General features: G+C 38.0%; 2 protein-coding genes across 17 annotated transcripts in view; one reads left to right on the top strand and one right to left on the bottom strand.

Annotated features, from left to right (window-relative positions):
* Positions 1 to 1,844: 1,844 nt before the first annotated feature.
* Positions 1,845 to 14,135, bottom strand: part of LOC134812283 (uncharacterized) — a 65,387-nt gene continuing 53,096 nt past the window's right edge. For 5 of the 16 annotated variants that reach the window (XM_063819640.1, XM_063819643.1, XM_063819651.1 and 2 more), the window contains 14 exons: positions 13,386 to 13,515; positions 13,074 to 13,201; positions 12,850 to 12,925; positions 12,406 to 12,569; positions 12,090 to 12,201; positions 11,362 to 11,464; positions 11,038 to 11,164; positions 10,658 to 10,808; positions 10,353 to 10,518; positions 8,278 to 8,478; positions 7,990 to 8,111; positions 7,274 to 7,449; positions 6,411 to 6,437; positions 3,525 to 3,706 (listed from right to left, as the gene is read on the bottom strand). In XM_063819640.1, the coding sequence (XP_063675710.1) occupies positions 3,611 to 3,706; positions 6,411 to 6,437; positions 7,274 to 7,449; positions 7,990 to 8,111; positions 8,278 to 8,478; positions 10,353 to 10,518; positions 10,658 to 10,808; positions 11,038 to 11,164; positions 11,362 to 11,464; positions 12,090 to 12,201; positions 12,406 to 12,569; positions 12,850 to 12,925; positions 13,074 to 13,201; positions 13,386 to 13,515 (1,779 nt within the window). In that variant the 3' untranslated portion in view covers positions 3,525 to 3,610. Of the gene's footprint in view, positions 3,707 to 6,410; positions 6,438 to 7,273; positions 7,450 to 7,989; positions 8,112 to 8,277; positions 8,479 to 10,352; positions 10,519 to 10,657; positions 10,809 to 11,037; positions 11,165 to 11,361; positions 11,465 to 12,089; positions 12,202 to 12,405; positions 12,570 to 12,849; positions 12,926 to 13,073; positions 13,202 to 13,385; positions 13,516 to 14,135 lie in introns of all 16 variants that reach the window. The other 11 variants (XM_063819649.1, XM_063819650.1, XM_063819652.1 and 8 more) reach the window with 3 other exon arrangements.
* Positions 9,125 to 10,057, top strand: LOC134812360 (uncharacterized). The gene has a single exon (XM_063819751.1). It carries the CDS (start codon positions 9,125 to 9,127, stop codon positions 10,055 to 10,057), a length of 933 nt encoding a protein of 310 aa, XP_063675821.1.

Below are 14,135 nucleotides of genomic sequence, written 5' to 3'. Positions count from 1 at the left end.
AATGGATTTAAAAATCATTTTCTGAAATAAAAAAACGTTTTAAAAAATTTTTAAAAATCGGATTTTTGATGGTTTTGAGTGCCTTCTAGCGTTCATATTAATGTCCGTTCATAATTATGTCCGTTCATTTGATGTCCGTCCAAATAAGGTCCGATAAGGTATATTTATATGCACCCTTTTTCTCAATCAAACTCGGGTGCGGCTCTCGCATATTCGTGAGAGGACGAGCAATACTCTATAGACTAGCCAGCTAAGTAAATTTTGCTAATACTGATAGCCAAAATGATATCTAATCTGCAGCTGCTCAGTAATTGCAGTAAGATTCTAGATTCATGCACTGCAAATACTTCTATCTGCAGTAAATGCTATTTTCACTCCCTGGACTTGCAAGTAGCAAAACCAAGCTTTGAATTATATCTACCAAGCCAGGTAATCTGAAATGGACAAGAACCCGGTCAACTATTCGGGCATTAGCAAACAAAGCGTCATCAGGCGCCCTCCTATAGTTGCACTGAATAGGATATTGTCTTACTCCGTCAGAATGCAATTTGGATTGTTGCTGATAGCATTAGTGCGAATATTTCACCTGGTATAGGATGGGTAGACATCGTATTAATCCACTTAAAGTACTTAAAGACGAATTATTTATTTAGTTAAGCTTTGATCTTTGGGCTTAAATTGAGAAATGGTTCGACCTAAATGAGACAGAACTTTTAATACAACGTAATATAATTATAACCAGCCAATATTAATACAATGATTGAGCGACTGATAATCGTACAAAGGTGGATTTCACATTTGTATTGCAAGAATATTAATATCATAGCAGACTTGGCGTAAAAGTATATTGACAAAGTCGTTGTTTACGAGGGGATTTCAATCAATCATCGAGGAAAACGTCCTTAAAAATAAAGCTAAGACTTAAAGTTAACGATGGGCAAATACTAAATAGTATACGGGATCAATTGTGGAGAAATTTGGTACCCACAATTATTGATGCCACGATCAAAAGTTCATACTTCATCCTAATAATCAAATGGCCAGAGAGGGCTATCATTGTAGCGCGATGCACTACTGGGATGCACTACTGGGTCGCGCATCAAATAATTCTTCTCGCAACCACGGTAGATCGGCGAGATGCACCACTGTGCCTCACCGAGCTGCGAAGGATTGACATCGTGAATCAAGGGCTATCAGTAATGCTACTCTGTACAAATGATCCAACGTCGTTAAAAATACTACACGAATAGAATACCAAGGATGAAAGATGTCTGACCGGCCACAATTTAAAGACTCTTAAATAAAAATCCATGAAAACATTCCAGTTCTACCATCGTTATCATTCACGATAGAACCTTGTCATATGTTTTACTTGAAAGGTCTATAATGAATTATTTACCACCTTGAGTATGAATACCCCAGGTATTGACAACTATCATTAACTTAACGTTAATGAAATTCTAGATATAGCGAAGTGTTATAAATTTTGGGACAATCTTAGAAGGCACAGTTTAATTTCACACCCTTAATGCTTAACGATTGATAATGGTTAAGGAAGCAAAGTTATTGAAATCGTTTTAGCGTGTTATCGTGTCATGTCTAGTCATATAATTATGGTAAATATTTTGGTAGGAAATATTTGAGTTTCTATGAAATGAGTAAACCTCGTTCAGCCAGTTTATTTTTAACGTCAGGACTCAGGAATCATTATTTTTGTAAAAGTTTCATCTAAAAAATGCATCTTACATCTCAGCTCTGAAATTATGTTCAATTTATGTTTTACCTGTCGGACATAATTTTAGGACATCAATAAACAGATAAAAATTGAAGTGAAACACAAGAAATTGCAAAGCGTGTTAGAAAATAAAACAGTTAGTATACACGGTGGATGATATTTACATTTACAAATGGCAAGAATATTGAGGATACACCTAACAGCAAGCATTTTACTTTTTTCCGAATCTTGGATATATTGAGTTCTCTAAAACACGGAGTACCAATAACACGGTCCTTCTACTGACCGTTTTAAAAGATTATAAAAAACATTATAGTTAAATGTGATTTAACATTATAACTACTAGTCCTAAAGAATATAAGGCTGAATTTAATCCTAATTATTCTTCCCGTTGATCCTTTTTAGAAAATAGCCAACATTTTCAACGCTGTTGATAAATGATAGACCGCGTGAACCGTTGATAACATACACTGTGACTACATTTAATTAAAATACAATGAAGATAAATTTAGGCATGGAGACTACTAATAGATCTAAGGACACATTGTGACCACACATGAAACAAGTACACATGAAACAAGGCTGAATTGAAAATGTCTCTTTATCTGAGCATTTACAATTGCAATCGAGGACACGATACCTACACAAATACGGTATAAAAATGTAGAAATTTTACCAAAAACAACCTCTTTCCGCACCACAAACAACCCGTCTGATTGTAAAACGATGAAATAAACAGTAAAAGAAGAATTTAAGAACATTAGAACCCAGCCCGAATAATTATTATTACTATCAACAAAATATTATTAAGAATTCCGTTAAAAGTAAATACACACTATTAACTTGGGCACGATATAAATTGAAATGCCCGCACGATCGGGCTCCCTCACGCTTACTAAATAGATACGGACATACATCTACTTGAATAAGACAACAATTTCTACTTAATCGATCTTTGCGCTGGGCAATTGCGTCCATAATTGATATAGACGCATAATGAGCTAATGAGGCAAATGGAGGACTCTAAGTAGAGTTTCCTGTTGTCCAGGCTCACTGCCATCCCTGAATATCGTCACTACAAATCAAGTGATGGTAGAGTTAAAAGTACCAAACTGCAAGGAAGGTAAAGGGAGGATCAATTATGGTCGGTTTCGCTGGGTGGTTGATTATTAAAACTATAGGTATAAAGCCGACCCATTTCGTTAGAAATTAGCCAGATATAGACAAATGATTCTGGGGGAACTCTCAATAAATTAAAAGTAAAAGCATATTTTCCTTAATGCATGGTCTCGTTCTCGAATGATCATCTTAAAGCTAAGGCATCTGATATAATATTCTTCCTAGTCGTGGAGCATTTCAATAATCAATAATTCTAAAATAATTTACTGCTTACACAGCTCCTACGAATTATTAAAATTTTCAATTTTCAATAAAATAAGGGTCCTCGACTCTGGATCAAGTTATCAATTAACATTTATAAGCTAGCAGTTCAGTTTAGGCACTGGGTTTTCCTCTGTTGAAGATATAAGAGCCGAGTACCCTAAAGTTGACCTAACAAATACACAAAACATGTAAAACATGTAAAACATGTCATGGTCCCGGCATTATATCAAATAAAACAAATAATAAATCAAAGGTTTTAAACCTACACATATTTTTACATCATTATATTATTTAATTATTATTATGAGGCCGTACTCAGCAGACTGTTCAGTGTTCAGCGCTCAAACGCGTTTGTAATCTCGTGACGTCATTCGCGAATCACGTGACCTCACACACGTGACACATCGCTCGCGAGTCACGTGACTAGAATAGCGTGGTGTAAGAAGGGAAGTTGCGTGTCGTGTCACCAGTAGTCTATTTTCCATCTTGTTCTCAGTCTCCCCTCAACATGATGTCATACTCGGAGAATCCAGCGTCTCTCTTCCTACGTCTGCGTTTCTTGCTCATGTAGGAGATCTTGTGCATCAGCTGCAAAAGGGAAATGGTTAGAGTTTAAACATTAAATAGCGAAGGTAAGAGTGAAGGAAAGATTTTGTAGAGCTGCGGCGGGACAAAAGGGGTGTGACAACTGACAGCAATTAAATATTTTAGAGGTTGAAGCAGAATACATACTATATCACAGTGCTGGCAAGCACGACCGTTGCATTTATTGTGGGAATACTATGTTCCCCATTTACTATTATACCCCTTTTACTATTATACCCCCTTTGGTACACGTTACAAGCCTCTTTTGTGCACGCGAAGCGTGCACTCCGGCCGGAGGCGGCGGCCGAAGGCCGCCGCCTCCGGCAGGAGTTTTCCAGGCATTAAGACTCATCGGAAGTCGTTCAGCAGATTTATTTTTAGTTCAAAACATTCTAATTTGATGTCAAAGATGACAGGAATAAAAATTAGTTATGTTCAGATTTTTAAGAAATTTGCATAAAATACTCACCAGCACTGTTATACGAAATTCGGTAAAAAACCCAAAATCGCCATATTCAGGTGTCCTAAAAACCATGTTAAAATTGAGTTAGAGATTTGAAATTTTTCAGGGCGTCTAGACGTTGACCAAATTGACTGCAAAAAAAGTTTCAGGTTTCAGGAGCATCGGGAAATGGGTTTTCTAGAACCCCTGTTTTACGACAGATTGTCGGGTCATAGATAGAGATACATATATATTCAGGGATAGACGCTTTGCCAGTCAATTGTAGCCTATATTTAAGTGTCCATAAATTCAAAAGTATAAAAGATACAGCCATTTCCGACCACAGGTCTTGCAAATAATTGTTTACACTTTAGTTTACATTGTATAAAAAATTTATTTGACGTCATAAACACCCCTTGATGACGTCATCAAGTTAACCGTTTTTAAAACTTGATTTTTGACAAAGTAATAACTTTTAAAATTAATTTTAACCCATTAAGGAGTAATTTTATTCAAAATCTGAGGAAATTTTCATCTTAGATAATTGTTCAAGCATTCTGAAAATCTACCGGAAAGTTTTTCTAGCTTGCTCCTTCATAAAGATATTTGTCATTGAAGTTTGTGCTTTTTTGAAGAATTATTTTATAAAAACGTCAATTTTGCGATTTAGTATTCTTTGGTGTTGGGCCATGCCTTGGGTTGTGGAGCTCAGTTCTGCTTCCTATAGGTATAAATTGTGCATTAGGCTAGTTTTAAAGTTGAAAATCGAAAAGTTGCACACGTGGGGACACGCCCAAATTGATAGAAAATTGCTAAAATCACTGAAAATTGCTGTTTTCGTCATTTTCTGTCAACTTTAGAGTGCCGTTGTGATTACAGTTCTTCTTGAAATACTTTGAAACTTTGCATGCTTATCAAACTATATATAAAACAATTACATGCAAAAATTTACGGCGATTCAATGTTGGATGCGCATGCAACGTCCGCTCAAAGTTTGCACGTGCGAAAGGTGAGAATTTTGCTCATTCGTGATTTCCAACAAATTCTGCTTTGCCACGACAGTTTAATGTCATTATATATGAATTTAATGTCAACTTGAATGAGTATTAAGTGGTATATTCAGTCAGTGATGGACCGATATGCTTACCTAAACACAAGGAAATGTTTTTAAAGGAAAAATTTCGAAATCGTTGAAACTTCCTCCTTATTATAATGAAGATATCAGTTTACATTTCGACTTTATAAAGTACCCTGACATTATAATCAAAAAGAGATGATATTTTACCAAAACCCATAATCATGGGTAGAGTGGACCGCTGCCAGTGTCTCTCTTTCCCAAACAAAAGGAAATGATATTAATTTGATTGACCGTTCTCAAATGCAAAATGATACCGAGAATGAAATCGGTCGCTCGCTTTTCCCATTCATTTACAATTGTAATAGATTAAGAAGAACTACCCAAAGGCAGCTGTACTCGGCAATAAAGATTCAATAAACTTCAGCTAATGCAATAAGTGATAACTACCACCCTTACCCCGAAATACTAGGTATCGACCCGAACGCAACCCAAAGAGATTTTTACAGCATCTGATTGACATGTAATCAATCGAAAATTATTACAATTCGTAAGCCGTGAATGAATGGGAAAAGCGAGCGACCGATTTCATTCTCGGTATCATTTTGCATTTGAGAACGGTCAATCAAATTAATATCATTTCCTTTTGTTTGGGAAAGAGAGACACTGGCAGCGGTCCACTCTACCCATGATTATGGGTTTTGGTAAAATAATCACATACTAAAAGCTGGGTTATATGTTACTGTAAGAGAACGCTTGATTCACCTTTTAAATTTAAATTAGGTAGTATATATTGTTCAAGTCGGCTTTTTTACGCTAGAACTATCAACGTGCAACTGCACTTAGATTGCTCTTAGGAAAATGAAATTTAAATCTTTTAAATTTCAGGATTTTACAATTCTCTTAATTATCTGGGATGACAGTCGACCTATAAAATTATAGATGTCGGAGTTCGAATAATCTTTTTTCTAGGGGCTGTATGATACGATTGATCAATACTGCAAAATACATCATGCAGACAAATGTCTCTATCTTTTCTTAGAAAAACATTGTGAACATTTTTGGCCCTAATCAGGGGAACATTTGTAAGAATTCCTCGTATGTTTGATCAGACAAGAGTGCTTAGAGGGCAAGTTTGATCAACAAAAGTGCCCTAAATAATGATACTAAACTCTAGGTAACTGGTTTACCCGCTTGTCTCTTGAAAACATATCGCTCTGAGGGCAAAAATATTCCAGGAAATTTTGCAAGTAACTCTTAAAAACATTGAAGAAAACTCTAAAAAAGCACTAAGAGTCCTCAGTTCATTTAGGTCCGAATGAAAAATTTTCGAAAGCCAAAAGTTTCAAAAACTCTCTTAAGATCACCACAGCGATAAAGGAAAATACCAAATCAGTCTGAAAGATAAGGTTAAAAATATCATTTATTTTCTAACGAATGCTAGCCATTACACGTTAAAACGGAGTTAAAATATTTAATCATAAAAATAACGTACATACAATCAGGTATCGAATATTGATACATATCCTTAAGTATGGACTTTTAATCTAACTTCGTCTGTCCTAGCAATAGACATTTATTAATCTACAACTACTTTGTATGTGGTGACTAAACTGGTAGATAAGATTTTAACTAAGTTGGTAACCAAGTTAGTAATTTAAGTGATAATTAAGTTTGTAACTAAGATGGTAACTAAGTTGGTACTTAAGTTGGTTACTAAGTTGGTAACTAAGTTGGTAACTAAGTTAGTAACTAAGTTGGTAACTAAGGTGATTATTTAGTTGGTGACTTAGTTGGTGACTAAGTTGGAAACTTAGATGGAAACTAAGTTGGAAACTAAGTTGGAAACTAAGTTGGAAACTAAGTTGGAAACTAAGTTGGTAACTAAGTTGGAAACTAAGTTGGTAACTAAGTTGGTAACTAAGTTGGTAACTAAGTTGGAAACTAAGTTGGTAACTGAGTTGGTAACTAAGTTGGTAACTAAGTTGGTAACTAAGTTGGTAACTAAGTTGGTAATTTAGTTGGTAACTAAGTTAATCTCTAAATTTCCTACCTCTCTAGGACAGACAGTTCCATCTCTCCATCCACTCATGCTGACTCCCATGTTTTCACAAGCGATGGAGTATGCACTCAACACGTTACACATTCCCGTGTGGAAGTTATTCAGCCACTTCACTCCGCAAGCATCGTAAATACACGCGTCAAGGTACTCGTCCACATTTACCACACCTGGGAGGGCATTAAGTAAACATTTAAAAAACAATTCTTTGGTAACTTTGGAGTTGGTGAGTGGTGACCACTTGAAGAATGAAGATATTGATCGTAGCTCAGATTTTTATTACGAGGAAACTATGATAAAGCGTACGAGGTTTTTGTAGAAATCTTGATATAAAATTAACTCCCCTGGATTATTACCTAATGAACTTAATCTGGGTCGTCAATCGTCATAGTTGTCAAATTTAACGCCGTGATTCATTTTTCATCAATTTGTATCCCACAAATTGTATTATCGCGATGAACTTAGCAGACAGTTAAATCATTTAAAAGGAAGTGATTATAATCATAATTCGGCGATCAAATTCAAACCGCAAAAAAGTAACATCGCTGCATTTATTCGAAATGTTCTACCATGAAACAGATTACGCGTTAAAAGCTCTGTAATGAGCTGACATGCAGTACAAGCTCTTTTGGTGGCGTCAAGAGATAGTGGGAGCTTGCAGAACCAGATTTTTTTTCTCGAGAACCAGATCAACATCATGTCAGTCTTACCATGGCACTTTGAGAGCTGTTCAGAGTAAAGGGCCTCGTAGCAAGCTGCGTAACCCATATCATACTCTGCCTGATCAGCCCAGGTCTGTACTGGCACATCTGCTATGTTACATCTGTCGTATCTGGAGGAATAAATGGGTCTTGAACCTCCTGTGCATGGGAGACAATTCAAATATTGTGTTGGATAAGTCATACATTTTAAAATTCAATCTGAAAATCTTTGCTCACCAAAACCAAATATGCGTTAAATTCATTTCTAACAATCTAACATTATGCCCTGTGACTAACCTGTCCACTTCGTAACTGGCACCATGAGACTGGGGATCCTCCACCTCGTTATACTCCACACCCACATCTCCACACAGACCACACAGACGACCAGCGTAGGTCTTGCTCATTGTCAGGGTCACTACAGTCAATCCGTCCCAGCCCAGCGTGAAGTTGGTGGCAGGATGGGTCAGGTACATCACGTCACGTTCTCTCCAGATCCTGGGGGAAGGAGAAGGTGAGGTTTATTGTTGGGCGAATTATAGTCTTAAATATTTCAAGTTTCAATTTCGAAACTTTTAATCGCTGAAAAATAAATGTAACACGTGTTTTATCTAATGGTCTTATTTGCATGTTATGTTAAATCTCAATTCAATGTGATACTGATATCCATTCTAGTATGTTTCCAAACGGGTGACTTAAAATTCCAGCCGATGAACTCCAGCTTTTCAGAACCCCACACAAAACCTGATCCAAAAAAGTCTGTTTGATAGGGTTGACTGTTCTTGATTGGATTTACTCGTTTACCGTCCGGCATAGGCAGGGTTTACCTGTGACGTTTTGTCACCTGATCTCCCGGGATCGGATTTGTTTCTCATGTGATCACGAAAGGATCACATAGCGGCTCACATAGTGGCTCACATCACTTCACATGCAATTTTACACTTGACACCCCATATCAGATAACACTTCGTAAATATACGCCTCCGATACAATGTGTATTATACACACTGTACGTCGACCACTGGTGTCAAGGATTGTTATCTAAACGATAAGAAATGATTGCAACATATAAGCAATCTCAAAACCCGATAACATATTAACATTCAACCTTTTACCAATTCAACAGACAGATCACAATTCAGCAATGGATCAGTTATTCCTCAACAGCGGACCGTTACCACTTCACTTCAACATTCCTCCTCCTCCCCCTCTCGCTCCTCTTAGTCCTATCAAGATGAATTCTGCTAACTGGTCCCTTCCTCCCTCTTTCTGTTTCCCTCCCATGCTCCCATTCCCGATTCAATGTGAAGAGCTTTATACCGGATACACAGCTCACCCCGCGTTAGAGGACTCCCTCTCTGCGTATCTCCCTTTCAACAGATCTGTAAAGTTTGATATCTCCAGACTGGACACTTCTAAATCTCAGCTGGATTCCTCTTGTTCCTCTGTCTTGAATTTGACTGCAGTGAAACAGGAATTACTCGAACCACTTGATGACAATCAGGAACTAACTTCGCAACCAATCCCGCAATTTACCCCGGAACCTATCCCCAATCCCGTCCGTGAACCCGTGTTAAAACCATCTTCTCCTAATCCATACACAAAGCCAGCTTCTACTCAACGACGACGAAAGAGCTCCAACGATCAAGTTCCCGTTGTCCCCGATCCTAGTCCCGACTACAAAGTAGCTGATTGTCTCTCCACCTCCGAGCAGTGGGATGATCTCCTCAACTACATCACTACTTCTTCCTTCTCTACTTCCGAACATGCTGCCTTACAGAAGATGTGGTTTAACGCGGTATACGAAATACACATCAAAACCAAGAACCTAAAGAAACACCTCACCCCAGCGGTCAAATACAGACTCCGAAAACAGAACCCTATCCCAGCCTCCATTTCATCTGTCCAGCCCTCTACCAACAACTACTTTACTGCAGAAGCAAAGAATTTAATGGAGTCTGTCTTCAACGTTAACAAGAGACCTGATCCAGAGACGGTGCAGATGTTGTCTCAGCAGACCGGACTCACGGCTAAGCAAATCAGGAACTTCTTCAAGAACAAGAGAAGCAGATCTTAGATTATTATAGAGTTGATTTACTGTGTGAATTTATTATTAAATCATTTTACTTAACTAAATGTTTCAACTGGTTAACATGCAATATAAATCATCAATAAATTTCCAGAATGAATTTAAGCTATACTTAAAAATTAAAATAATAAAATTTGCTGGTATCTTTTCGAATGAGAACACTTAATCATTTAAACACTGATTAGGGCAGATTTATTTATCCAAATCAATAAACATGAAGAATCACAACAAATTTAAGTTTGGTACTTAAACAATGGATTGCAATAAAAACACTTCAACAAACCTGAAGTTTTGATAGAAGAGCTCTTTTCCAGGAGCAATATGCTTCATTACACCAAATTCGTTAACATCAAATCCTCTGAGGAGTACAACTGCATCCCAACCCACGTATACAGTGACAGATGAGGCGTAGGCGAGAGGGGTATCTTCAGAACCACATTGTGAGGTACCTAGAAGGTGATTCGTTAAAGAGAGTGTTAATCGGATACCACGTGACCTAATTTTTATTTTATTTTAGTAACAGAATTCGTCATTCAGAATGGGTGATCTGTGGAGAGTTTGTAACTAGTATGAGTCATGTAAAAATACCTGTGTAGATGTAGAAAGAGCCGTACACACAGTCCATAGCCAGAACGTAGTGGCAAATACCGGGGTAGTTGAATTTAGCTCCACTGAACTGATGGAAATGACCTGCTCCGTATTGCATACATGTCTCTGTATCCTTCTTTTGTACGTTCACCTAAAATTGTTTGTAGAAAATTTAGTTACATGTTGTTATCTCGATACTTCCAATACTACGTATTTGGTAGACACAAAGAAGCCGTTTACCATATTAAATATCAAATTAAAAGTCTGTTAAAACTCAAACTGTTCATAACACAGCGAATAATGACTTGGGCTACTTATTCACCGTTCAGTTCCACATACCTGGCAGGTAACTAAAAAACAAATGGTTGTGTTCCACATACCTGGCAGGTAACTTCAGCAGTCCCCCCACACCCGGATACACTGCAAGTGTACAGACCAGAGTCAGTTGTAGAGACACCGCTCAGTCTCAGTCTTGTTCCTCGTCCTACTACTTGTCCTCCTTTAGTCCTGTACACCATAGTTTACATTATCATAGTTTACATGACGTGTTTTACAATTTGTGACGTTTTTTCCCCATTAATTTTCAAAGACTTTTCTGCTGCCTACCTTTGATTTAACATAAAACTGGTAGGCTCCGCGCAGAACATCTTACAGTTAAATTGTAATTGAAACCCAGATTAAGATCTAATCAAAATCTCACTAACCATACTGCTGTTTCCCACATTCCGGTAGCCGAGCATTCCAGCATAATATCATTACCTTCCAGAATCTCACTTTCGGGGCACGTTCCCGTAACCTCAGGTGCTTCTGGAGGATTATACAAATTAGAGATATGTTAACCTTTACATTCTTACAGATTCCACAGTGTGTGACGATTAAGGTTTTGCGGTTCTTTTGCGATAGTCAAAACGCGACAACTAGCGCTGGGTGGCGACAACTAGCGCTATCCAGCGCTAGTTGTCGCTATCCAGCGCTAGTTATCGAACTGTTTTCTGCGATGGCCAGTTGCGCTGGCCATCGCAAACTATCGCATGCGACAGTGTCGCATAGCCAGCGACAACTAGCGCTGGATAGCGACAACTAGCGCTGGATGGCGACAACTAGCGCTGGATGGCGACAACTAGCGCTGGATAGCGACAATTATCGAACATATATATTTTGCGCTGGCCAGCGTTATCCAGCGCTGGATAGCGACAACTAGCGCTGGATGGCGACAACTAGCGCTGGATAGCGCTAGTTGTCGCCATCCAGCGCTAGTTGTCGCGTTTTGACTATCGCAAAAGAACCGGTTTTGCGCATCTTCAACTAAGATTAAAAATTTTAAATTTCCTGTTGTGGGTTCTGGAATTATGTAATTGTAATTGTTAATTTGCTCAGAACCTTCCGAAAATCATATGAATATCGTCGTGGGAATAGAAGCCATTCTACAAACCTATAACAGAGCAGGGTCCATCGAAGATAGAGTAGAGGGAGGTTGATAGGAGACAAGAAGAACTCTCCATATCACATTTGTTGAGATATGTCACACAATCATTAGCGCATACCTGGGTTATCAAGTTTATATTTCAGGTTTTAATTCGCGAATATGATTTAAATCATTTAGACAGTAACACCTTAAATACTTCCCTCCAATATTCTCGTAAATATCTTAAATTGTTTTTGCCGACTTTTGTCTCAATGATTTAACACGTTAAATCATCGAGATGAAACCCAACAAAACAATCTCCACTTTGCGCTCTAAAACCCACCGGATTAACGTCATCAAGGTCGTTTTGATCACAAGTTTTACAGGTACAAGTGGTGTTGCCATCGTCCTCCACCACGCAGAGGGCGTGGTCCTGACACTGTACTCCCACACAAGGATCAACTACCACTACTGTAAGTGGCTCTGACGTGTCGACAACAGCATTATCTGGGGATTGACAATTTATGATTTTATGATCATCATGCTATGAGATATAAATTATCATATAATGATTGTTTGATAAAACAACATAAGGATTGAAGGGTTGTCAATGTACTGTCATACTCATACTAGCTTATTATAATATTCTCGATTTAGAGAGGAAGTGCACTTATCATAACAACATCTCATCCTCCCACGACATGTGTTTAGCGACCATTATAATTGCGACGACTGCATTTAATAAAATAGTGCCCTGTAAAGGAAGTTAACTAGAAAGATAACTAACCGTAGAGAGCGACACAGCTGTATTCGGTATCCTGTTCAGGTGTAACAACGGTGACCAGCTCCTCGGTGGAGGTCTCCTGGAGGCGGTTATAATGTAACAATCATACTTGTGTAGCCAGTTTGCCGATTGCAAACAAAGTCAATTAAAGGAACTTGAAATTAGATCAGGACTGATTACAAAAAGTGAAAACTCTATTCGATACAGTGTAGGAAATGTCTGGTAACCTCTAAGGTGGCCCCATTTCGGAGCAGTCTGATGTCAGGTCTAGGGAGTCCCACCACTGAACAGCGAAGGGTTAGCTCCTGTCCTAGGTAGAGTGCAGGACTTGAGGATGTGAAACTGTCCACACGGCCTGAAATGAAGAGAGGTGTTAATTTCGCTTTATTAACCCATTAGTAACTAATAAACTCGTTTGTTGCCAATTAACTTGCTTATTACTTGATAAGATCACTTAATATCAGTAGCTGTTTTTGTTCTGCAATAAAATGCAGCCTCTCAACTCCGGAGAAAACATCCCAAGATATACAAGAACTGACCAGGTCTAACAACGATTTCAATCTCTCTTCTCTCTTGAGAATCCTCTCCAGTAGCAATACACCTCAATCTCGTGTCTTCTCTGGGCGTTATCTGGTATCTTACCACGATCCTTCCGTCAACCTGAGATTGCTAAATACTAAGTTTAGTTTCTAAAGAAGTCATGCACACAATCAAAGAGTGATGCTCACGAAGAAAAGAGAGAGGTTTGACGTGCGGAATGTGGGAGAAGATTACAGTCTGACTTCTAGTTAGAATATATAGGCTGATTGGTGGATAGAATGTAGGTATCTGGTATACGTTGTTTCAGGATAAGAGCTTTGTTTATCAGTCGAGTTAAAAATGTTTGGAGTTCGGAATTTCTGATTAACACTTTGTAGCGACCAAGTCAAATGTTTGATTTGTTAGGAATTGTGGCAGCCTTAAAAGGGCAAGCGTTTTCATTTGTCGCGACAAAAAATTAATCAGAAATTTTGTGAACATCAGTAAATTTGAGACCAGATTGTTAACTGTGCAACTGCAAGTGTGCAGTGCCCACGTTAGAATCATTGTCGGATTCATATTCATTGAAGGAGGCAAGAAGGGGTTGTAAGGTTCTGTTAGCTGAGGTTTTATGAAAAGATGAAGTACCATGAAGTCTTTTTTAATCATATAATAAGACCTTTCCCGAATGAGAATAGACAGTTAAGAATACGAGTAGAAGAAAGAAGAAGATCCCAAGTATATTAACCTACGGAAGTAGTTTTATGTTC

This window comes from Bolinopsis microptera, chromosome 3, assembly GCF_026151205.1.
Source record: "Bolinopsis microptera isolate Bmic1 chromosome 3, MBARI_Bmic_1.0, whole genome shotgun sequence".
Classification (NCBI taxonomy): Eukaryota; Metazoa; Ctenophora; class Tentaculata; order Lobata; family Bolinopsidae; genus Bolinopsis; species Bolinopsis microptera.
The sequence above is the reverse complement of the archived record's forward strand: the minus strand, read 5'-3'. Positions and strand labels throughout refer to the sequence as shown.

What these genes read in the sequence shown, in the direction of transcription:
- LOC134812360 (XM_063819751.1), top strand. Translation starts at nt 9,125, where the DNA reads ATGGATCAGTTATTCCTCAACAGCGGACCGTTACCACTTCACTTCAAC.